At 37.5% G+C, this 26,483-nt stretch overlaps 1 protein-coding gene across 1 annotated transcript in view; it reads left to right on the top strand.

The window, feature by feature from the left end:
• The window catches only part of RNF17 (ring finger protein 17), a 116,757-nt gene that overhangs the window by 21,377 nt on the left and 68,897 nt on the right, over positions 1–26,483 (top strand). Inside the window, exons 7-15 of the mRNA XM_061170939.1 lie at positions 941–1,112; positions 2,328–2,404; positions 2,682–2,756; positions 6,729–7,039; positions 9,499–9,657; positions 13,329–13,518; positions 14,778–14,946; positions 16,274–16,464; positions 17,412–17,553. Coding sequence (XP_061026922.1) covers positions 941–1,112; positions 2,328–2,404; positions 2,682–2,756; positions 6,729–7,039; positions 9,499–9,657; positions 13,329–13,518; positions 14,778–14,946; positions 16,274–16,464; positions 17,412–17,553 — 1,486 coding nt within the window. The remainder of the gene's footprint in view (positions 1–940; positions 1,113–2,327; positions 2,405–2,681; positions 2,757–6,728; positions 7,040–9,498; positions 9,658–13,328; positions 13,519–14,777; positions 14,947–16,273; positions 16,465–17,411; positions 17,554–26,483) is intronic.

Below are 26,483 nucleotides of genomic sequence, written 5' to 3'. Positions count from 1 at the left end.
TGGCTTCTCTTGTTGTGGAGCACGGGCTCTAGGTGCACAGGCTCAGTAGTTGTGGTGCACGGGCTTAGGCGCTCTGTGGCATGTGGGATCTTCCCAGACCAGGGATTGAAACCATGTCCCCTGCGTTGGCAGGCGGATTCTTAACCACTGTGCCACCAGGGAAGTCCTGAAGTCTCATTTTAAATTCATGTAATATGTATCTGCTTATGAAATTCTAAAATGTGCAGGTAGGTCCTTGTGAGAAAGGAGTACAGATATGTCTTTGTAATGGCACAAGTGACTGCAAGATAGCCAGGATTTCTCTCTTACTTTTAAAAGTGATAGAATCATCTAGGGTCTGTCATACCTCTGCAGTTCTGTGACAGCTGTATCTGTGACATGATAACTATATCCTTCTACGAAATTTACCTTTTTTCTAGTTACACGTACGTAGCTTTCAACTATAATAGATTTCAGGGCTTCCCTGGTGGCACAGTGGTTAAAAATCCACCTGCCAATGCAGGGGACACGGGTTCGAGCCCTGGTCCGGGAAGATCCCACATGCCGCGGAGCAACTAAGCCTGTGCGCCACAACTACTGAGGCTGCACTCTAGAGCCCATGAGCCACAACTACTGAAGCCCGTCCACCTAGAGCCCGTGCTCCGCAACAAGGGAAGCCACCACAATGAGAAGCCCATGCACTGCAACGAAGAGTAGCCCCCGCTCACCACAACTAGAGAAGGCCCGCGCACGGCAACGAAGACCCAACGCAGCCAAAAATTAATTAATTAAAAAAAAACTGTAATAGATTTCAGTTCAATTGAATGCCTCATTAACCATGTTATATTATTTAAGTTCGTAAAGTAGTGAATTTACCTTTTCAATACTGTTGAGTTACTTTAAATTTACTTTCATAAAAATGTTTATGAAATACTGAAAAATAACTTTATCTTAAATGAAGGAAAAAGAACCTGTGTGAAGAGGTAGTAAGAAATACGGATGATTACTTATCAAATATAATAACGGCTAAAAGATACATGGAAGTGAAAAAAAATGATTTGGATGCAGCTATGAAGATAGCAAGAGAATTAAAATCCACACCTTCTCTAAGAATATACTGTGACCTGAATCAGGTAGTTTTAACAGTTCATAATGTGAATTATTTCTGTGATGGCTTATATTACGTACTTTGGAATATAATATTTAAGACTTAACAAGAAGAATTTGTTTTTCAGTTTATCCTAATTTGTATTGGCATCAATTTAGAATTCTTAGGTGTTGGAATTCTAAGATAAACATTAATAAACTTGTTTGACCTTCTATTATTATTTACCACTTAGGGAAATGGTGCAGTAAAGTCTTTATAACACACAGTCTGAGAACAAGTAGGATGACATTGAGTCGAAAGTTGTTTCTAGGACAGTTGGATAAAAAATGAGGACAAGTAAGAGTAGCAAAGTAAATAGGAATATTTTCTTTTTATAAACAGTTAGGTTTGACTGTCAACTCTTGACTTAGAAACTTATCAAGATGCCATTTAGGTTTTTCTCCCAACCCCCAGCTGTGTACCTCAGGAGACAAGGTGATTCAACTCTGCCCTGTCATCTAATCATGTGCCTAGAATTAGGCAGCAATAGAAACTTGTTTCTTATGAGATTGTTTGGCAGGATGGGGTTAACCATCGATCCTCTTTGCTGATTTCTGTCTTGCTCCCTTGGGGTGTAGATCCTACTCTGTTGTCTTTGGATCTTCAGGGCCTCATGACCCATAGATGATCAGATATTTGGATTGAACTGAAGTATAAAACAGAAGCCATTGGTTTACCTGCCTCCAGAGTCTTGAACTTTGAAGGAGAAGAGTTTGCCACCATCTTACTTGACCAGGCCTCCCTCCAGCTGTAGTTCTAAGAACAGTAATAGTTCCTGTGTATTACATGTGAGGCATTAGAAGGTGAAAAAAAGTAAAATTTGGTCTTTACCCTAGTTAGCTGCATTAGGAAGATGGGAAAAAAAAAAAAAAAGAAAGAAACGTTTGAGGACAGCAGTGCAGGTGCAAAACGAATCTGACCAGAATTTTCCCTGATCATGTAGCTGTATCCCATTTATTAACTAGTGTCTTTTGTTATCTGTTAATACATATCTTCAAAAGATTTTAAATTTCTTTTGGGGAAAAATTCATAAACTCTTATTTGCATCCCTCCCTTTGCTTGCCTAAAATCAAACACTGAGCACATTAATTCGTGAAATACCTAAAGGGTATAGTTTTCTTTCTAAAATCTTACTCTGTTTCAACGGTATTTATAACAAAGCAAAATGCACATATGAGTGATACTTCTCTTTTGATTTTAGATTATCTGGACTTTGAAATTAACATTTGAGAGCGAATTGTCACAAGTCAGCTCTCTAAAACTAAGGAACTCTCCCAAGTAAGTAAGTTATAATTCAGGAGAGCGTGGTAATTAAATATAAAAATGTATTAGAGGCTAGATTTATTAAAATAACAAGCAGTTATAAATTGAAAATTTGGGTCAAAAAATGTTTCCCAAATTAGCAACCAAATTAAAATAAGTGTAATTTGTGATAAATTAGAAAGTTATTTAAATGTTCTGTCTTTCAGAGTTTTTAATGTTAGCAACTAATTTTTATTAGGGAAAGTAATAAACTTGTATTAGAACATTTTTTATGCTAAGTATTTAATTTTAGGTTGAATATGAATTGCAGTGAGATCATCTGTATGTTCAACAATATGGGAAAGATTGAATTTGAGGATTCAACAAAGTAAGTATGAGAATGGCAATATGCTATTAGTGTCTGACATGGCGTAAGGGACAGAAGTATTATTTGAGACAGAAAAATGGATGTTCAGTGTAATATTTATGATTCAAAAGCTGAAAAATAATATAAAGGGCAAAATGGTTTCTATCAGTTAAATTCCACATAAAATATTTAAGAATGAAAAGACCTAGAAGGGGTCAGTATTCAATGATATATGTCGGAGTCATCTTTTTTTTTTAAATAAATTTATTTATTTATTTATTTATTTATTTATTTATTTATTTTTGGCTGCGTTGGGTCTTTGTTGCTGTGTGCGGGCTTTCTCTAGTTGCGGCGAGCCGGGGCTACTCTTTGTTGCGTTACGCGGGCTTCTCACTGCAGTGACTTCTCTTGTCACGGAGCACAGGCTCTAGGCACACGGGCTTCAGTAGTTGCAGTATGTGGGCTCAGTAGTTGTGGCTCGCGGTCTCTAGAGTGCAGGCTCAGTAGTTGTGGTGCACAGGCTTAGTTGCTCCGCGGCATGTGGGATCTTCCCGGACCAGGGGTCGAACCTGTGTCCCCTGCATTGGCAGGCAGATTCTTAACCACTGCGCCACCAGGGAAGTCCTCTGAGTCATCTTTGAGATTCATTCATTCAGCTAGCATTGAACACTGATGTTGTGCTAGGCACTAACACCCTAGATACTGAGATTTATGCAGAGAAGTTAAACTAAGTAGAGAATGATACACATAAAGTACATAATTGCTATGATAGTAGTTTGTGCAGAATTTAATGGAGATGCAAAGGAAGGGAATGATCAGTTCTTTGAGATATTACAGGGGTCTTGGAAAGAGGAGATTTTATTTTCCCTCATCCATGAAAAATGAGTAGCAGTTGGAAAGGAGGACAAAAGGGAGGCAGGCATCTTTGCAGAAAGAACTGTATGGGTAGTGAGATCACATACTGCATTCAGGGACCTGCATGTATAATTCCATACAGCAGAGGATACATAGAGGCTGAATCCTAAAGACTTTGTCTGTTGTGTGGTGGTATTTGGACTTTATTTCTTAGACCTGTGCTATCCAATATGGTAGCTGCTAACCACGTGTGGTCATTTAAATTTAAGCGTAAATTAATTAAAACTAAATAAAATGAAAAATTCAGTTCTTTGGTTGCAGTAGCCACATTTCAGGTGCTCAGTAGCCATATTTGGTTAGTGGCTATCGGATAGTGCAGCACAATTTCATTATTGCAGAAGGTTCTGTTGGACAGCACAGCTGTAAATAATAGAAAGCCACTAAAAGATTTTTAGCATGAAAGTAAAAATAATTAGGTTACATTTGTAGAAGATAACTCTAGTGACCATAGAGGGTTCTTTGGAAGAATATGAGGCCGAAGGCTGAAGGATGGGTTAGGCTGTTATATAAATAGTCTCAGCAAATGATGAGAAACCAAATGTAGGTAGTAGCACTGGAGAGGAACAGATAATGACAAATGCTGAATAGGGAAAAGTGGTGTAACTTAGTAACTGTTTGGGTGTGGGGAATGAGGAAAAGGGAAGCATCCTCAGTGATTTATAGGTCTATATTTAGTGATGAATTGTGGTATTATTCACCAAGTTTGGAAATATAGGAAGAAAAGAAGTTGGCGGGGGAAGATAGTGGGATATGTTGAGTTACTGTTGTTTACTAGGTATCTCGGGAGAAATGTCCAGAGGGAAGTGAGCTGTATGTGCTGAAACTTAACAGGAGGTTCTGGATTTCATTCTTGGTTTAGGAGTAATCAGAATGTAAATGGTTTAGAAACCCCCAAAAGAAAATAAGTTTATTCAGTTGTAGGTGGTATGACCCCTAAGGAAATCGTCCCCCAACAAGCATCACGTTCATTACTCTGAGGAAATAATGAGGGTCCAGCCCACAGCCTTACAAGTTGAGAAACAGACATGAGCAGATCTTACTCTAAGCCAGGTAAACTCATGTAAGCCAAGTTCACAAAACTGACATATAGTCAGAATGCCAGTTTATTAACTTAAGGGGCAAATATAATTGCCACAGGGACTAGAATACTTATGTTGGCATTCTTTTCCAATATCCAGACAGACACAAGAAGCCAAATCATCAGAAGTTGCTTTGTTTGAGGTGTTTTCCGAATAAAGGGAATAAGGTTTATCAAATAGCTGAACAGTGTTGGTCCTGGACAGCCCGCTACATTCCTTTCCCCCCAGGGAAGACCTTGCCAGAGGCCTCGAGTACCAGTCCTTTGGCTCAGCTCATCTTCCCCACATGTGGAGCCCTGGCCTCTATTTGCCTCTGTGACTTGACTTTTTGCACTTTCGTGGATGATCATGCTTTCCAGTCAGTATGTTCTTCTAGATATTTTCATAACTTGAATATGGTTACTCTCAAATATTTTTAACACCAAAGGGTATTGTCTCTTTAAGAGTCTGTATTGATCTTGCCTTGGTTTTAAATTTAACTCAGAAGTCTTTTAAATTTCTTCCTAGTTTTTAGGGAAAGTATCACTGTAGCCTGCCTCTACTGATGATGGGTGGTAATTAAAGAATGGGTTTGCCCAGTGAGAGCAAGTATTGCAGTGGGTCAAGGACAGTGCCCTGGAAAAAATATTAAATTTTAAGACAGGGAAAGGGTAATCTGCAAAAAAACAAAACAAAACCAAGCAGGGGTAGGAGAGAGTGGTGTTCTACAAGTAAGAGGAGAGGTCTGTGAGACAAGTTGGTTGACGGCGTTAGATGTCTCAGTAAAGCCAGACAAGAGTTACTGTAAAAAGAAATGTTTTAGATTACAGAGTTGTCAACCTATATGAATCCTCAGAAGGTGTTTGGACCTTTAGTCAATGTGTATTAAGAGACGGGTAAGATAGGTCTGCTGAATCCAGTTGGCTTTTCAGGTTCTTATTTCTGATTTCATTTGGCTTCTTTTTTTTTTAAATTTATTATTTATTTATGTTTGGCTGCGTTGGGTCTTCATTGCTGCACGTGGGCTTTCTCTAGTTGCGGCGAGCGGGGGTTACTCTTCGTTGCAGTGCGCGGGCTTCTCATTGCGGTGGCTTCTCTTGTTGTGGAGCACGGGCTCTAGGCGTGCGGACTTCAGTAGTTGTGGCTCGTGGGCTTAGTTGCTCCTTGGCTGTGGGATCTTCCCGGACCAGCGCTCGAACCTGTCTCCCCTGCATTGGCAGGCAGATTCTTAACCACTGCGCCACCAGGGACGTCCTCACTTGGCTTCTTAAATGGTGATCTGTGAAGAAGCTAAATGTGTCATGGGCTAACGAAAATTAAAGCTTTTGAGAATCTCATTTTTTTGATAGAATATCTATACTTGTAGATTTGATAGCCCATATCTGTGTGGATTTATGAAGAAGATAGAAAAATTTGTAGATTAGTGGCTGTTGAATAATCATACCCAAAGGATTCAGACTGATGGTGATTTTTAGCCTAGATGGAGGTTTCTAGTAATTTTCTCAGGATTGTACCTCTCACTGCTTCCTACACTTTATTTTTAAGCCAGTGAATTAAAAGAAGAAATAATCTTAGCATAGTTTAAAATCAAACACCTAAGCCAAATCAAAATTTGGATAATTGAAACTGAAAACCTATATCCACTGTTCTTTTAGGATCAGATCATTGTGACATGACTGTATATCAAGTTCTTTCTTCAGCTTCTCATTGATTTTACCTCTTGTTGACCTTTTAAAACCCTTGGGCTGCTTGGGAATGGGCAGAAGTTTCGGGATAATGGAAATGTTCTAAAATTAGATTGTGGTGATGGTTACCCAACTCTAAATTTAGTAAAAATTAATTGGATTTTATAGTGTGTAAATTATATCAGTACAGCTGTTTAAAAAAATACCTGTGGGACACCTATACAACTTTAACTCTTTGTATGTGTCACAATACTGTCATGTGGAAAGGGAATGGTTTTAAGGTGGTTATAAAAAATTATGAAATGATTTAAAGTAGCCTCTGTATTTTTAAACAGATTTGATCCTCAAGAAAGTGAAATGGGACAGAATGTTCAAAAGAAATATAATCATAAAAAGGAATTTTCTTGTAGTGGTACATACCCATCACTAGAAAAGAAAAAGGTTGACATTTCTATCCTAACTAGTGAAGCCCCCCCACCAACTCCTTTGCAACGGGAAAGCAGTGATACGCATTTAGAAGCAAAACACTTCCCACCACAGAACGAGGTTGTTGCAATAACCCCCTGTGAAACCGTTGCTGCTCTGCTTCAGGCGGGACCGAGCCCTGATGTGATCATCGAAGAAGTCATCGAAGAAGACCTGGAAAGTGAGTGAGAATAGAAAAGCAAGGAAACAATATATTGTGTCTGGAATTAGAAACGAAGTTAGTTCCTTTTTGTCCCTGTACTTAAACATATTGCTGTTATCTTACACCTCATTCTGAGTTAATCTGTTGATTCCATGCCCCTACTGTCACATTTTCCAAAATTAGGATAATTTTTAATGCAATAATATAGCTAAACTCTAATATTTGGTTTAATTAGGGTGTTTGACTTTTTAGTGTTCCACATACAAACCTCTGTAAAAGATGAAAATACTATAAATAAATGACAACCATATTAGTAGAAGCAGTCTGATGACTTTGTCCTTAAATTTAAGAACAGCATATCTTAAATCTTTGTTCTGAGATACAGTCCTTTATAAAATGAACTATCATGAATGTAGTAGCATCTGTTAATAATGTTTGTTAACATTTAAATGTGTCATAATTGTTTGATTAGATTTCCAATGTTGGTGTTCTCCCCATCAACATCAGGGTGAGATACTACTGTGTGTAGTTACATTGTCAGTCTTCTTTAGGACCATTTTCAAGATCTTTGGTTTTCTCCTCCCCCCTGCTCCCAGTCTATTTCATGGATTGAGTTTCCAGAATGGTATTTTGAATACAAAAAAAGGACATGCTGTTTTCTCTCATTTCCACAATGTTATTATTATCACTGATTATCTCAGTGAGTTAAGAGAACTATCTGGACTTTGCCTGCTGATACAAGGGGGTCTTGCCCTTCCAGTGTTTTGCCCATTCAAGTACAGCTTTTTAAACAGTATGTTAAGTATGCCATTGTCAACGTAATAAAACTAATAACAGTTGCCTTTATTTTCTCTTTGACGAAGCATGCTTTACAGATTATCTTGTGGAGACACCTAGATATCCAAAAGAGCCTCTTCAGAAAAAATCGTCTGTTCCTTTTGGATCAAAAGCAGGTATGTTAACAACTCTGAACTTGATGCAGCAGAGTTGATACATAGTAACTCTTATGGAGAGGGAGGCAGTGAGTAAAATGAATTTTACTAATAACTAAAACTTATTTATTTGTTTATTTTTGCCACGCCGCACGGCTTGTGGGATCTTAGTTCCCCGACCAGGGATCAAACCCAGGCCCACAGCTGTGGAAGCGCCGAGTCCTAACCACTGGCCCTCCAGGGACTTCCTAAAACTTCTTCCTTTTTAATGTTAAAAGTTCTGGCTGTTACTGGCAGAAATATTTCTGAAATTTATAACACTTCTCTCAGCTGTCTCCCCAGTTACACATACTTATCTCTTTACCTCATCCTCAGTATGGGTATTATTCTGTGTGATCTGTATTGGATAGGTAAAATGATCTATTTGTTCAATTTTTATCATCTATCTATACTTCAGTTCCTCCTAGTCTTTGTTTTTTAAACATTTTTACTAGATATACTAGGACACCTACATTGTTCAAAAATTAAATCTATATATATTAAAATACCCTGTGAACCTTTTCCCTTAACCTATTCCCATTCCATTTGTCTCTTCCTCCCTTCCAGTTTCTTTATTCATATTTGAACAAATACACATATATTATTTTTGTAATTCTCATTTTTGGTTGTTTTTGTACACAAAACACAGCATGCCATATACACTGCAGTGTTTTTTTAATTCCTTTTTTCGTTTTTTTTTTTTTTTTGTCTTTTTTTTTGGCCACGTCACATGGCATACGGGATCTTAATTCCCCAGTCAGGGATCGAACCTGTGCCCCCTGCAGTGGAAGCGTGGAGTCTTAACCACTAGACGGCGAGGGAAGCCCCTTAATTCTTTCCTTAACATTATATTCTGGAGATCTTTTCATATCAGTAGAAACACTTGGCTTAATTACTGCTGTATACAAAAAGTTTCTCACTGTCTTTTATTCTGCCCCACACTTACTTCCACCAAAACACACATATCTCCCCCTAGATGCTGCTCAGTATGTTGGCTTTCCCAGACTTTTTTTCATACTTCTCCAGCCTGATAAGATTTAAGATTCAAAGTGGCTGTGAGCTAATTATTAGTTCTTTCCGTTTAGTATAGTTTAAACAGGATTTTGGGGGCTATATTAGAAACATCGTTATCAATGGGGTTCTGAGTTCCAATTATGTTTATAAATAAATTCTGAAGTTTTGTTGTAATACAGTAGAGTTACAGCATATACTCTGACTTTAGAACCTAACTAACTACTTGAACTTCAATTCCACTTATTTAACATATTTTGCAAATAAAATAAAATGTTTGCAGTTCAGGTTGCTAAAGAAATCATTGTGGAAGTGGGATGTGTTTGTTTTATCAGTCTAGTTACTGTTTGGGGTTTGGGTTACCTTTTGTGGGCCTAGGTATTCTAGAGTTTGCAGTGCTACAAGACACATTCTTTCAAAGGATACTGCATTCAGTTTCTGTGAATTCTTTCCTGACTTTTGGCTTATTAATGTGGTTTAAATATTCTCATCCAGGTTCTCCAGAGCTAGTTTTTGTAAGCCATGTAATACATCCTTGCCACTTCTACATTCGGAAGTATTCACAGATAAAAGATGCAACAGTATTGGAAAAGAAGGTGAATCAGTTTTGCAGTAAGAGTGTATACCTTGATCCTTCAGACATTTTGGAGCTAGGTAATGAAATATTACTCTAAGTTAAAATATGAAGCTTATTTAAATATTGTAATATTGGCCAACCCCTATAGACTTTTTGTAATACAGATTTGTGCAAGCATAAGTGTTTTGGAATTATTTAACATAAGTTAAATTTTATTTAGGTAACTTAGCTAAGTATTAAAATCGACTTTTTTTTTTTCTGCTCAGAGATACCTAGTAGTAATATTATTACAGTATACAGTATACATAATTCCAGTATTTTTAATGTCATTTTTAAATGATTTTAAAATATTTTTAGTATCATTTGCCAAGTTTAACTGGAGTCATACTAATTTGGAACTTGCTTTCTTTTTTTTAATGTTCTTTTCCTTTATGGTTTATTGCTGAATATAGTTCCCTGTGCTATCCAGTAGGACCTTGTTGTTTATCCATTCTATTTGTAATAGTTTGCATCTACCAACCACAAACTCCCACTTCATCAAATACCAAATATGGTATTTGTCTTTCTCTTTCTGACTTCACTTAGTATGATAATCTCTAGTTCCATCCATGTTGTTGCAGATGGCATTATTTTGATCTTTTCTGTGGCTGAGTAGTATTTCATTGACCACATCTTCTTTATCCATTCATCTGTCAATGGACATAAAATTGACTGTTGAGTGAGATATACACAAAAACTCCATTATGGAGTAAGGTGAGATATTTTTTAAATTACAAAACCCATGATGGGTTATATAATTTGTCCCCTCATCTCCAGAGAAAAGTATTCCTCTAAGTGTTCCTTGTAGTATGACTACCATCCCTTGCTGTCTGCATGTGAATGTTGAAGATGTCATTGAACACCTGAGTGAGAGAGATGCAGGGCAGTGGCATCCATTTCCTAGGGCCACACAGAGGGTAATTGGTAAATTTAATCAGTCCATCTTAATTCTAAGGCTGTGTGTAATTTGCTGTAATTTAGGCTTTCATTACAAACGTTTTCCTTGTAACACTTGATTAAATTTGATTGTACTCTGTAATAAGATGAAGCTATGATTTGTTTGATTTATTAATAGAGCATTTTTCTCATTCTGTTACTATCAATGCCTATATATAACTAATACCAAAAACTACTATATTGTCTGTTCAGCTTTATATATTAGGTTTTTTAAAAAATTTTTTAAATTTTTTGGCTGCGTCGGGTCTTGGTTGCGGCACGTGGGACCTTTCATTGCAGTGCGTGGGCTTCTCTAGTTGCAGTGCACGGGCTTCTCTCTAGTTGTGGCATGTGGGTTTTCTCTCTCTAGTTGTGACGCGTGGGCTCTGTTGCTTGTGGCACTCGGGCTCTCTAGTTGAGGCACGTGGGCTTAGTTGCCCTGCGGCATGTGTTATCTTAGTTCCCCGACCAGGGATTGAACCCACATCCCTTGCATTGGAAGGCGGATTCTTTACCACTGGACCACTGGGGAAGTCCCTATAGTAGTTCTTTAAAAGTGTTACTAACTCTCAGCTCATCTTTGTAGCTTATCAGAATATCAAGACTAGAATCATCATATACTTCTGATAAAAATGAATAATAATTTTTAAACTTAAAAAATAGTGTTTAGGGACTTCCCTGGTGGCACAGTGGTTAAGAATCCTCCTGCCAGTGCAGGGGACACGGGTTCGAGCCTTGGTCCAGGAAGATCCCACATGCCGCGGAGCAACTGAACCCGTGCACCACAGCTACTGAGCCTGCGCTCTAGAGCCTGTGAGCCACAACTGCTGAAGCCCGTGTGCCTCGAGCCCGTGCTCTGCAACAAGAGAAGCCACCACGGGACTTCCCTGGTGGCGCAATGGTTAAGAATCCACCTGCCAATGCAGGGGACATGGGTTCGATCCGTGGTCTGGGAAGATCCCACATGCCATGGAGCAACAGCCTGTGTGCCACAACTACTGAAGCCCGCGTGCCTAGAGCCCTGCAAATAATTCTCTAAATTTAATATATACACAAAAGAGCTCAGTTTAGATTTAGAAAATGTTCTAAGAAAGCCAAGAAGTCATCCTTTAAGTTGTCAAGGATAATTTTTATTTCAAGGTAGATATACATGATTTAAATACTCATTTAGCTTTTTACTTTTTCTTTCAATTTTTTTATTTTTGGCTGCGTTGGGTCTTCGTTGCTGCACGTGGGCTTTCCCTAGTTGCGGCGAGCAAGAGCTACTCTTCATTGCGGTGCACGGGCTTCTCATTGCGGTGGCTTCTTTTGTTGCGGAGCACGGGCTCTAGGCGCACGGGCTTCAGTAGTTGTGGCTCACAGGCTCAGTAGTTGTGGCACACGGGCTTAGTTGCTCCAGGGCATGTGGGATCTTCCCAGACCAGGGTTCGAACCTGTGTCCCCTGCATTACCCTGGATTCTTAACCACTGTGCCACCAGGGAAGCCCTCATTTATCTTTTGAGAAATTAATGGTAAGGGAAGAAATGTAATATAATGCTTTAGCAGAGTATCCTCTTGTTCCCTTTTCCTACCTGTGTTCTTCATTATAAAGAACAACAGATGACTTCAATAGACTTTTATCTCATCTATTGCAAGAAAGAATAGTTTAATAGCATGTAGTTTAAAACTAAGAATGTTGGTTATATGGTATATCAGCATAAGAGAAGGGTTGATGACAATCTCAAGGCCAAAACACATGTTTTGGTAGAACTTAAAAGGTTGCCCTGATGTGCCTCTCAACTATCCTGTTTTTATTAGCCTGTATAGATGGGATTATACAACATCTCTCTGTATATAATCAGTGATCAAGTCTTACCAAGTATATCTCTGATGCTAGCTGAGTTTTTAAGAGGATGGGCTCTAAGACTACCTGGGTTCTCTTCCTACCTCTTCTAAATAGCCATGTGGCTTGGGCTGGGTTTTCAGCCTCTTTTTGCCTAGTTTCCTCACCTATAGGATGGAAGCACCATCTCCATGGGGTTGTTGTGGGGAGGAGGTGAATTAAAACACAAAATACTGAGAACATTGCTGAGCCTATAGTAAAAATAAAAATTCTTTCTAACTTGATCTTTTTTTCTGGTTATTAATTTGTAATTCATCTGATCCCTCTATAAGGGAAGACCATAAGGTCTTCCTCTGCTGCTTGGTCCTTGGTTCATCTTCCCCTTCTCTGAACTCCACTGTGTATTAATTTCTTAATTTTGGCCTTTCACACTCTGCCTTTCTTGGTTTCTTTACTTTCACTCCTCTTTTACCAAGAGAATGTCATTGCTGCTTCCTTTATGCTACTAAAGTATTTTATAGATTTCGGTATATATATATCTGTACTTGCATGTGTGTACATGCACAAGGATAGGTCTTTATTGTTATGAGTACGGTGTATTATAGTTACTTACTTGCATGTCTCCTTTCCTTTCTTGAGCTTCTTGATGGCAGGACGGTCTTACTCATCTTTGTTATAGTTTATAAAACACAGGTCCTCAGTAAAGGACTGCTGGCTTTGTTTTCTTTGTTTTTACCTCCCCGTCTAGGTCATAAGTTTCTGTATAACAGAAACTGCCAAAATACACTACCTTTTAATCCCTCTCATAGCACTTGACACAGTGCTGTATCATCAGTTAATAAATGAATTAAGACTTCTTAGTGGTGGAACTAATGTACATGTTTGTAAATTAGAGCTAATTAGATATTTTTCTTCATAAACATTGATAATGATTTGTCTCCATTATTTAGGTGCAAGAATATTTGTCAACAGTATTGAAAATGGAATGTGGTGTCGAGGAACTATTACTGAATTAATTCCAATAGGAAGTGAAAGTATTAGAAAACCTTGTATTCCAACCAAATTCTCAGTCCACAAAGTTGCACTAATACAAATATTCATGGTAGATTTTGGAAATTCTGAAGTCCTAACTGTTGCAGGGTATGTTATTTTATAATTACTATGTGTTGCTGGTCTGCTTAGAAACACTTGTGATGGGGGAGGAGGGGAGATACTAAAGAATAAAGAAAAGTAGGAAGAGGTAGAGAGGAATAAGCTATCCTTCTTCACTTCCAAGGCATATGCCTTTTATTTTGTGCTGTAATTTGCCTTACTAATTACTAAATTAGTAAAGTATTAGTTATCAGTGTTAACTAGATGGGGAGCTTGGAAAAAGAACTTTTTGATGTTTCAAACTTGAATGCTCTTCTATATAGCCTCAAAGCAGGAAATGAAGCACAAAAATGGTTCTTTTAAATGAAGTGTTACAGTTAGTTGCCAGATGATTGAGTAAAATTTTTAATCATATTTCTATAATTTCATTATTGTATGTTAAAGTGGCATAGTGTCTAACTCTAGGTGTTCAAAACTGTTTCCCTCAGTCTTCTAGGAAAATAAAACAAACTGAAAATGTTCTTCTAGTAAGGACCAGTATTAACTCTTGCATGGTCACTTTATTAAATGGTCATAGCTTTATAAATAGATTTCTACTTGGGGGTGTCATTATGCCTTTTAAATTTAAACCAAATAGGTATATGAAAGACAATCCAGATGAAGGCAGTTGAGATTTATTTCTATAGGTAGAAACAGTGTCCGTGTTTATAAAAGCTAGATTAAATCTATATAGTGAGATAGTATGAATCAGAATATAACTTTCTAAGAGAAAAATACCGTATATTAACACATTTATATGGAATCTAGAAAAATGGTACTGATGAACCTAGTGGCAGGGCAGGAATAGAGATGCAGATGTAGAGAATGGACTTGAGGACACAGTGGGGGAAGGGTAAGCTGGGACGAAGTGAGAGAGTAGCATTGACATATATACACTACCATGTGTAAAATAGATAGCTAGTGGGAAGCAGCTGCATAGCACAGGGAGATCAGCTCGGTGCTTTGTGACCACCTAGAGGGGAGGGATAGGGAGGGTGGGAGGGAGACGCAAGAGGGAGGAGATATGGGGATGTATGTATATGTATAGCTGATTTACTTTGTTATACAGCAGCAACTAACACACCATTGTAAAGCAATTATAATCCAATAAAGATGTAAAAATAAATAAATAAATTTTTAAAAGAGTATAACTTCCTAGAAGATTTAACTTAAAGAGAGTATCCTTAGAAATGCATACCTTTTGTGGGGTAAGGCAAGTTTGGGCTTGAAGCATTATTTTCGGTAAATATTGCTTGAATTCTTCCCAGAGTTGGTGATACTCATGTGAGATCAGAACACATTGCTAAGCAGCATGTCACACTAAATGACTTGTGTCTGGCTTTGAGGAAGTCTGAGCCATATATTGAAGGGCTGCTGAAAGACATCCAGCCATTAGCACAGCCGTGCTCATTGAAAGACATTGTTCCACAGAATTCAGTAAGTGAGACTTAAATTATTTCTTATTCAGGGGCCAGATAGTCCAGTTTTAGCTATGCATTGCTGACCAGATTACTGAATGTAGGTTCAGTTCTCTTGTTAAATACATTTTGTATAATAAACTATTGGTGCCAATAAAAAAGGAAATGAACTTCAGTTTCTACAATTAGAACCGTTCTTAATGGGAAATTGAGTTGAATATGCATATATGAACATAATGATGGGTGAAATATCCAAGTAAACCATAAAATTTCAGAGTCAAATAAATATGGAGAGAAAAACAAATTTTAAATGTTATGTGGTATGTGTTTCCATTCATTTTTCACTATTTCCATGGCCCTTTGCTCACTACTTATAGCCTATATTGCATTCTGCTTTGTATTATTAATGAATATTTATTCCCCAGAAAGATTTAAAACGCCTACGAGACAGAAATTGTGTGTAAAAATACTTGTTAAGCAATTATATTATTATAAAGTCCTTGAAAGCAGGAGTCTGCACCTTTGCTCATCTTTGTATTCCAGCACTTAGCAAATCACTGAGCACGTAGTAGACATTCAGCAAATATTTGAAAGAATGAACAAATGAATAAAAAAGTAAAAGGAAACACATAAACATATTAGCCCTGGTATTTTCCTCAAAATGGGAAAATTATTTTGGCTTTAATTTTATCTTTTATTTTTTTTTTGCCTTTTCTATTCTGAGTGGGCTTTACTTTTATACTCACAAAATCTTTAGAAGATGTTTTATTTTTAAGGAATGTGTAGTTTTGGCCCGTGAAATTTACTTTAAGTATGAGTACTTAAAGTTTCAAAGTTCAGTGAGACATTTTTTTTTCAATGGGTGAGTATTTTTCCTTATTGTTTAAGTAGCATTTACCTCATATATTGCTAGTAATGGAAACTAAGTTACCTGGTAATGACTGTAAATATCTTTAATGTATTACATGGCTTCCATCATGCTTTCAAAATTACCTTTTGGATTTCATCGTTTAAGTGGAAAATTCGTATATAATACTTGTTTTATTTTTAAATTTTTGTTTATTATCTTGATATTAATATTCAGAAGTAAAACTAAGTCCTGAAGTGCAACAGCTTATGGTCACCTTGAGACCATGTTTATAAAATCTAAGTGTGATCCGTACATTGTGCATACATAAAGACTGTCCTTGGGTTTGTGGGCCAAGCTACTTCTAAATATCTATGGTTGGTTCAGTGCCTTTGTTTGAATTTGCAGATTTTGGCTGTTACAAAGCTAAATCTACAACATTGTACCATTAGAGCTAATTATAATTACTGAATACATTGGAATTTTACTTTTTCCACAGACTGAAGGCTGGGGAGAAGAAGCTAAAATAGAATTTTTGAAAATGGTAAATAAGAAGGCTGTTTTAATGAAAGTTTTTAAAGAAGAAGATGGTGTGCTAATTGTAGATCTACAGAAGCCACCAACAAATAAAATAAGCAGTGATATGCCTGTGTCTCTTAGAGATGCATTAGTTTTTATGGAACTAGCAAGGTAGGTAACTTACTAAAATGTAAATATTTTCAAGGTTATAGCTATAAATTGGAACAGCAGATTTTACCTTTAAAAGATATGGGCTCTGAAGTGAACTGTAACATACACTAAGAGGGAGCACCAAATCCTAACCACTAGACCACCAGGGACATCCTGACATACTCGAAGAGGTTAAAAGTATTGCTGTCAGAGTTTCCTAAGTACGGTTGTCTGTGAGAATTGCATTCAGATCATTTGATTTAAGGAAATAGAAAAAATTCAAAATAGAAACGATTGGTAGATACGGAACATTTCTTTAGACTCTTGCTAACTTTTACAGGTAGCTCCACTAGGGTTTCAAGAATTACAGTTGAACAGTTCTTGACTTACATTTTCTAACCTTTGGAATAAGATCATGATCACCACTCTATATTTAATGTATGAATCTAGAGTAGATACTTAAATTTCTTTCCTTTCTCATCTCTGATGAACAAAGTAAGATGACTAAGTAACCACAGATATAATGGAAGATACTACTTTCTGTCCTGAGCAATTACACGACTCTGGAAGTGACCCAAGTAGAGTCCATTCTGGAAAAATAAAACTTAAGTGGAGTATTGGAGGTGAAAGGGGTCACAGAAACCTCTCAGCTGGCCTTTCTGATTGCTACCATAGATGCTGGGTATTGTCAACCAAAAAAGAGTAGAAACTTTGAGTAGAACATACAGGCCCAACTCAAAAATGTTCCAGCACAAACTTGAAGGTTAATTATTGAGTTTTGAGACTTGACCTCTTATTTATCCTGGTTTGATAATTGGAGACAATACTAAGAAATGTTGTAAGTTAGAAGAGACAAATTGGAAAAATACTCTTGGTAGATAAATCAGTATGTGTGTAAGTCCTTTTTCTTCAGATCAATTCACTGAGAGAAGAGAGACTTAATGGCTCTTGCTTATGCTTTTAATTAGGTTTAGGTCTCAATCACCAAGAAGTCACTCTGAAAAAAATACGACTTTACACTATCATCCACCTGTTTTGCCTAAAGGAATGACAGATGTTTCAGTTATGGTTTGTCATATAAATAGTCCTACTGATTTCTATCTTCAGTTGGTAAGTATATAGTGGTCCTTTGAGACAAAGTATTTTTTCAAATTTTAAGTAGAAATTTATAATGGAAATGAGTACCCAGTATGAATTTAGAGCAAACCACTATCAACCTTCTGTAAATTTAAGTTTCTTAGTAGCTTAGTAGTTTCTTGTTTTTAAACAAGAAATTCACGTGATTCATAGTAAATTGAAGGAAATGTTTATCATGCAAGTTAGTGAAGTATGGAGGGGAAGGAAAATGAAGGATCCCTAATGTGTAAATGTTTCTTGCTACCTTCTGAAATCTAGAAACCAGGACAGCACATAGAGCTGGCAAATCAAAATAAAATAACACCTGCTTCTGATGATGTATGAGAATTTACTTATTGTTCCTAGGTAATTTTCTGAATTAGAATACCAAAATAGATTCAGATTAAAGGCATTCATAGAAAATTTTGGATATATGACTGATGGGTTTGTTTTAGACAGCTACCAGCATTAAGGTTCATCTTTATTGATCTCTTTGTGTTCATGCTTTATGTGTCACACAAAGCATTATGGCCCTTAGAATGAGTTAATTCCAGTCCATTGCCCATTTTTGAATTGGATTATTTATTTTGCTGTTGTTGGGTTATAGGAGATCTTTATACATTATGGATATTAATCTTTTATCAGACATATCATTTTCAGATGTTTTTTCTTATTCTGTGGCTTACCTTATCACTCTCTTGATAGCATTCTTTCAAGAAGTTTTTAATTGATAAAGTCCAGTTTATCTACTTTTTCTTTTGTTGCCTGTATTTTGATGTCATATCCAAGAAATCATTGCCAGTCTACCATCGTGAAGCTTTTCCCCCCTGTGTTTTCTTTTATGAGTTTTATAGTTTTAACTCTTACATTTAGGTCTTTGAGTTATTTTGAGCTAATTTTTATATATGGTGTAAGGGAAAGGTCCAACTTCATTCTTTCCCATTTGGATATCCAGTTTACCCAGCACCATTTGTTGAAAAGATGGTCTTTTCTCTATTGAATGGTCTTGGCACTCTTGTCAAAACTCAGTTGACCATATACGTGAATGTTTATTTCTGGACTCTCTATTCTATTCCATTGGTCCATCTGTCTGTCCTTATGGCAGTAGCACACTGGTTTTTTTGGTTGGTTTTTTTTTTAATTGAAGTATAGTTGATTCACAGTGTGCCAATCTCTGCTGCACTGCAAAGTGACTCAGTTATGTACATATATACATTCTTTTTTAATATTCTTTTCCATTATGGTTTATCCCAGGAGATTGAATATCGTTCCCCGTGCTGTACAGTAGGACCTTGTTGTTTATCCATTGTGAATGTAATAGTTTGCATCTGCCAACCCCAGACTCACAGTCCATCCCTCTGCCTCTCACCCTCCCCCTTGGCAACCACAAGTCTGTTCTCTATGTCTGTGAGTCTGTTTCTGTTTTGTAGATAGGTTCATTTTTGCCATATTTTAGATTCTGCATGTAAGTGATATCATATGGTATTTGTCTTTCTCTTTCTGAATTACTTTACTTAGTATGATAATCTCTAGTTGCATCCATGTTGCTGCAAATGGCATTATTTTGCTCTTTTCTATGGCTGAATAGTATTCCATTGTATATATATACCACATTTTCTTTATCCTTTCATCTTTCGATGGACATTTAGGTTGCTTCCATGTCATGGCTATTGTGAATGGTGTTGCTATGAACATAGGGGTGCATGTATCTTTTTGAATTATAGTTTTGTCTGGATATATGCCCAGGAGTAGGATTGCTGGATCATATAGTAGCTCTATTTTTAGTTTTCTGAGGAACCTCCATACTGTTCTCCATAGTGGCTGCACCAATGTACATTCCCACCAACAGTGTAGGAGGGTTCCCTTTTCTCCACAGCCTCTCCAGCGTTTGTTATTTGTAGACTTTTAATGTATTTATTTTTAATTTTTTTGTTTTTATTTACTTTTTTGGTCACACCACACGGCATGCAGGATCTTAGTTCCCCAGCCAGGGATCAAACCCGTGCCCCCTGCAGTGGAAGCACGGAGTCTTAATCACTGGACCATCAGGGAAGTCCCTATAGACTTTTTTTTTTTTTTTTAATGGCTGTGTTGGGTCTTCGTTGCTGCACGCAGGCATTCTCTAGTTGTGTCGAGTGGGGGCTACTCTTCATTGTGGTGCGCAGCCTTCTCATTGCAGTGGCTTCTCTTGTTTCAGAGCACGAGCTCTAGGCATGCGAGCTTCAGTAGTTGTGGCACACGGGCTCAGTAGTGGTGGCACGCAGGCTCTAGAGCGCAGGCTCAGTAGTTGTGGTGCGTGGGCTTAGTTGCTCCGTGGCATGTGGGATCTTCCTGGACCAGGGCTCAAACCCGTGTCCCCTGCATTGGCAGGTGGATTCTTAACCACTGCGCCACCAGTGAAATCCCCCTATAGACTTTTTAATGGTGGCCATTCTGACCAGTGTGAGGTGGTACCTCATTGTAGTTTTGATTTGCATTTCTCTAATAATTAGTCATGTGGAGCATCTTTTCATGTGCCTACTGACCATCTGTATGTCTTCTTTGGAGAAATGTCTATTAAGGTCTCCTGCCCATTTTTCAGTTGGGTTTTTTTTGTTGTTGTTGAGTTGTATGAGCTGTTTATATATTTTGGAGATTAAGCCCTTGTCGGTTGCATCATTTGCAAATATTTTCTCCCATACCATAGGTTGTCTTTTCGTTTTGTTTATGGTTTTCTTTGCTGTGCAAAAGCTTGTGAGTTTCATTAGGTCCTGTTTGTTTATTTTTGTTTTTATTTCTATTGCCTTGGGAGACTGATCTAAGAAAACATTGGTACAGTTTATGTCAGAGAATGTTTTGCCTATGCTCTCTTCTAGGAGTTTTATGGTGTTATGTCTTATAAAAGTCTTCAAGCCATTTTGAGTTTATTTTTGTGCATGGCGTGAGGGTGTGTTCTAACTTCATTGATTTACATGCAGCTGTCCGACTTTCCCAGCACCACTGCTAAAGAGACTGTCTTTTTCCCATTTTATATTCTTGCCTCCTTTTTGAAGATTAATTGATCGTAGGTGTGTGGATTTATTTCTGGGCTCTCTATTCTGTTTCATTGATCCATATGTCTGTTTTTGTACCAATACCACACTGGTTTGATTACTGTAGCTTTGTAGTATTGTCTGAAATCTGGGAGAATTATGCCTCCTGCTTTGTTTTCTTTTCCTCAGGATTGCTTTGGCAATTCTGGGTCTTTTATGTTTCCATGTAAGTTTTTGGATTATTGTTGTAGTTCTCTGAAAACTGTCATGGGTAATTTGATAGGGACCACATTAAATCTGTAGATTGCTTTGGGTAGTATTGCCACTTTAACAGTATTAATTCTTCCAATCCAAGAGTGTGGGATATCTTTCCATTTCTTTGATTCCTCTATAATTTCCTTTATTAATGTTTTATAGTTCTCAGCATATAAGTTTTTCAGCTCCTTGGTCAGGTTTATTCCTAGGTGGGTTTTTTTGGTGCAATTTTAAAAGGTATTTTTTTTTTACATTCTCTTTCTGATATTATTTTATTGTTAGTGTAAAGAAATGCAACTGATTTCTGAATGTTAATCTTGTATCCTGCTACTTTGCTGAATTCATTTATTAGATCTAGTAGAGCTTTTTTTTTTTTTAATATTTACTTATTTATTTAGGCTGCACCAGGTCTCAGTTGCAGCATGCAGATTCTTAGTTGCGGCATGCAGACTCTTAGTTGCAGCACGCATGTGGGATCTAGTTGCCCGACCAGGGATTGAACCCAGGCCCCCTGCATTGGGAGTGTGGAGTCTTACCCACTGGACCATCAGGGAAGCCCCAGATCTAGTAGTTTTTGTGTGGCATCCTTAGGGTTTTCTATGTATAGTATCATGTCATCTGCATATAGTGACAATTTTACCTCTTCCCTTCCAATTTGGATACCTTTTATTCCTTGTCTGAGTAGCACACTGTTTTAATTACTGTGGCTTTGTAGCAAGTTTTGAAATCTGGATGTGTGAGCTCTCCAACTTTGTTCTTTTTCAAGTTTGTTTTGGAAGTTTGGGGTCCCTTGAGATCCCATGTGACTTTTCAGATGGGTTTTTCTATTCTACCTTAAACATCGTTGGGATTTTGATAGGGATGACTTTGAATTATAGATTGCTTTAGGTACTGACATCTTAACAATATTAAATCTTTCAGTTCATGAACATGGGAGATCTTTTCATCTTTATTTTGTCTTCATTAATTTCAGCAGTGTTGTGTAGTGTACAACAAGTGTACAAGTCTGTAGCATCCTCGGTTATGTTTATTCCTGAGTATATTCTTTTTGTTCTGTTGTAAAATGAATTGTTTTCTTGATTGCCTTTTCAGACTGTTCATTGTTATTGTGTAGAAATGCATCTGATTTTTCTGTGTGTTCATTTTGTATCCTACATCTTTGCCGAATTCATTTATTAGACCTACTAGTATTTTTGTGGCATCTTAGGGTTTTCTACCTATAAGATCATGTCATCTGCAAAAAAGAGATCATTTTCCTACTCTTTGTCAATTTGGTTGGCTTTTCTATCTTTTTTTTGCCTAATTACTCTGGCTAGAACTTAAAATAGTATATTAAATAGCAGTGGCAAAAGCATGCATCCTATCCTGTTACTGTTCTTAGAATAAAAGCTGTCAGTCCTTCACATACAAAATTTGCCCTCTTAACCACTTTAAGATGTACATTCAGTAGTGTTCACTATATTCACGTTGTTGTACAACAGATCTCTAGAATCTGTTCATCTTGCAAAACTGAAACTCAGTACCCCTTGAATGATAACTCCGTATTTCATTCTACCCTCAACCACTGACAACTACAATTCTACTTTCTTTTTCTATGAATGTGGCTATTTAGATACTTCATGTAAGTGGAATCATACAGCACAGCTTTACCCTGCTTTTCGAAAGTTCACTTTACACCAACTTCGCTTTTCTGAAAAACCTGTATTAGTATCTGTTTTTACTAACTGAAAGAAATCTGAAGAGAATTTTTGGTCTTAGCAAAAAAAGTGAGCTTATTTGCTTTACTACATTTCGGCTTGCAGAAGATTTCATAGGAACACTCTACTTTCAGATAGCAGGGATACCTGTATTTGTCCTTTTGGCACTGGCTTTTTTCACTTAGCATAATGCCCTCATGGTTCACCCATGTTGTAGCATGTGACAGGACTTAACTTCTTTAAGGCTGACTAATATTCCATTGTATGTATATACCACATTTTATTAATTCATCCATTGATGGACATTTGGTTTGCTTCTACCTCTTGACTATTGTGAATGATGCTGCAATGAACATGGGTGTGGAAATACTGTAGTGTCATGTTTTGGTTCCCTTCTTATTTCCTTTTGTGTATCTATATATTTATCTGTTGTTACCATGGAGATTACATATAACATCCTAAAGTTATAGAAATCTAATACGAATTGATACCAACTTTAATTGAACAAAACCCTACTCCTGTATAACTCCATTCTCCTTTTATATTATTGATCTCAGAAATGAATCTTTGTACATTGTGTGCTCAATAATGTAGATTTATAATTATTTTTATGCATTTGTCTTTTAAATCCTGTGGAAAATAAAAGTGGAGTTACAAACTAAAGTTAATAATATTGGCTTTCATATTTGTCCATGTATTTATGTTAACCACAGATCTTTACATTTTAATGTGGCTCTAAGTTACACTCTAACACCTTTCATTTCCTCCTGAAGGACTCCCTTTAGCATTGTTCATAAGACAGGTCTAGTGTTAGTGAACTTCCTCACTTGTTTATCTGTGAATAGCTTATTTCTCCCTCTCTTTTGAAGGATAGTTTTGCTGGATCTATAATTCTCAGTTGATGCTTTTTTCTTTCAGCAGTTTAAATGTTATCTTCTGACCTCCAGGATTTCTGATGAGAAGTCTGCTGATAATCTTATTGATGATCCCTTATATATGACAAGTCACTTCTCTCTTGCTGCTTTCACAACTCTCACTTTGTCTTTGGCTGTTGACAGTTTGTTTATCATGCATCTAGTGTGTCTCTCTTTGAATTTATCTTACTTTGCGTTTTTTGAGTATAGTAACTTTCTAAGGCTGCTATGATGAAGTGCCACAGGGAATTGCCTGGCGGTACAGTGGTTAGGACTCTGCGCTTTCACTGCCAGGGGCCAGTTTCAATCTGTGGTCAGGGAACTAAGATCTCACAAGCTTTGTGGCATGCCCACTCCCACCCCCCCCGCGCAAAAAGTGCCATATACTAGGTAGTTTGAAAAAGCAGAAATTTATTTTCTCACAGTTCTGGAGTCTGCAAGTTTAAGATCAAGGTGTTGGCAGAGTTGGTTCCTTCTGCGGTCTGGGAGGGAAGATCTGTTCCATGTCTCTCCCCTAGATTTGGTGGTTTGCTGGCAGTCTTTAGCACTCACTGGCTTCTGCTGCATCATCCCAGTCTCTGCTTCCTTCACATGGCACTCTCTCTGTGTACTTGTCTGTCTCAATTTTTTAATACAGACAACAGTCATGTTGAATTAGGTCCCGCCTAAGACATTAATTTAACTTGATAATATCTATCAAGGTAAAACCCTATCTCCAAATAAGGACACATGCTGAGGTACTAGGGGGTTAGAACTTCAACATATTTTGGGGGGAGGACACAATTCAACCCATAAGCAGTCCACTTTCTGCTGTATCAAAAATTTCCTCCCCGCATGCAATAACCCCATCCCAACATTCCAAAAAATCTTAATCATTCTAGCATCAAATCTAAATCCAAAATCTCATATAAAATCACTAAATCCCTGATTATCTGAATCAGGTATAGGTAAGAATTGTTTAACTCAAGCTGAGGCAGAACTCCTCTCTGTCTCTGAATCTGTGAGACCAGACAGTAAGTCTAAAACCTAGCAGGGAAAATTCCATTAGATTCTTATGGCTTGAGAATAACCCTCATTGGCTGGATGCTCTGTCCTCCAGTCCCACTAGGGTGGTGGCCCTACCCCTTCAGTCATGGCAGCAACCTCACCCATTGGAATTGAGGATTTATCCTAACCCTCTGGAACCCAGGAGGAGGCCCCATCCCTGGAACAGAGGAGGAACCAGCCCTGCCTCTCAGGTCTGTGCCCTCTGGGCCTGAGTAGCAATTGCAGATACACTAGCCTCTGAATCTCCTTCAGGATCAGTCTTCCCTTTTCTTGAAACATATGTTCCTAACCGAATAGCTCTGTCAGCTCACTTCCTGCCTATAGAATCCCACAAGCCCACCGGCCCCCCTTCATTTCCTCTCACCTCTGTCCCCTTCAGTTCACGCTGGCATTGTTTCTGCTGAGATGAATGATTAGATCCACAAGTCATACACCCATAATCTCTTGAGCGGACACTGCCCAGCCATGCCCTTGGTGTTCTCTCCAGAGCTTGCTTTCTCATTTTTTGAAATACAGATAGGCTGAGAATTTTCTAAATCTTCAGATTCTGCTTCCTTTATGTTTAACAATTTATTCTTCAATTTATGTCTGTCCTCTCACATTTTATTATAAGCAGCAAGGAGAAACCTGGCTGGCACTTTGACACTTTTCTTAGCAGTCTCCTCAGCTAAATATCCAAGTTCAACTTTTCACCCAATAGAACATAATTCAGCCAAGTTCTCTACCACTGTGTAACAAGGATTGCCTTTCCTCCAGTTTTCAGTATCATATTCCTCATTTCTGTCTGAAATCTCACCAGAAACACCTTTAACATCCATATTTCTGCCAGTAATCTTTCCAAAGCAATCTGTTTATTTTCATTCAAGTACCGCATAATTCTTCCTCTTCTTTCTATTCATTACCCAATTTCAAAGTTTCTCCCATATGTTAGGTATTTATTACAACAGCACCCTACTTTCCCATTCCAAAATCTGTATTCATTTCCTAAGGGTGCCATAAGAAAGTTCCACAAGTTAAGTGTCTTAACATAAATTTATTGTCTCACAATTCTGGAGTCTAGAAGTGTGAGATCAAGTTGTTAGTAGTGTTGGTTCCTTCTGAAGGTTGTGAGTGAGAATCTATTCCATGCCTTTTTCCCTAGCTTCTGGTGGTTAGCTGGAAAATTTGGTGTTCAGTGGCTTCTGCCTCACTCCAGTTTCTGCCTTCATCTTTACATGCATTCTCCTGTGTATGTGTCTTTGTGCCCAAATTTACCCCTTTTAATAAGGACACCAATCACACTGGATTAAGGCCCACTTTAACGACCTCATTTTAACTTGATAAATATCCTATCTCCAAATAAGGTCATGTTTTGAGGTTCTGGGGGTTACAACTCCAACATATCTTTTTGGGGGAGACATAAATCAACCCATAACATTGAACTGCTTGGATTTGTAGATTTGTGTATTTCATCAAATTTGGGAAGTTTTTGGTCATCATTTCTTCAGATACTCTTTCTGCTCCTTTCTTTCTCTCTCCTCTTTCTGGGACTCCCATAATGCATATATTGGTGTGATTAATGATATCTCACAAATACCTCGGTCTCTGTTCACTTAATTCTTTTTTCTTTCTGCTCCTCACTATTTCAGTTGTCCTATATTCAAGTTCACTGACTCTTACGGCTGCTCAAATCTGCTATTGAACCCCTCCAGAGTATTTTTTGTTCCAGTTATTGTACTTTTCAGCTCCAGAATTTGATTCCTTTTTATAATTACTGTCTCTTTGTTGATACTTTCATTTTGATCCTTTATTGTTTTCCTGGTTTTCTCTAGTTCATTGTCCATGTTTTCCTTTAGCTCTTTGAGCATATTTAAGACAGTTGCTCTAAAGTTTTTGTCTAGTAAATCCACTATCTGGGCTTCCTAAGGGCTGATTTCTGTTTATTTTGTTCCTTGGAATGAGCCATGTTTTCCTGTTTCTTTGTATGCCTTCTGATTTCTTGTTGAAAATTGGGCATTGAC

Source organism: Eubalaena glacialis, chromosome 16 (assembly GCF_028564815.1).
Source record: "Eubalaena glacialis isolate mEubGla1 chromosome 16, mEubGla1.1.hap2.+ XY, whole genome shotgun sequence".
NCBI classification, from domain to species: Eukaryota; Metazoa; Chordata; class Mammalia; order Artiodactyla; family Balaenidae; genus Eubalaena; species Eubalaena glacialis.
Note: the sequence above shows the minus strand (reverse complement) of the source record. Positions and strands in the feature narration are given on the sequence as shown.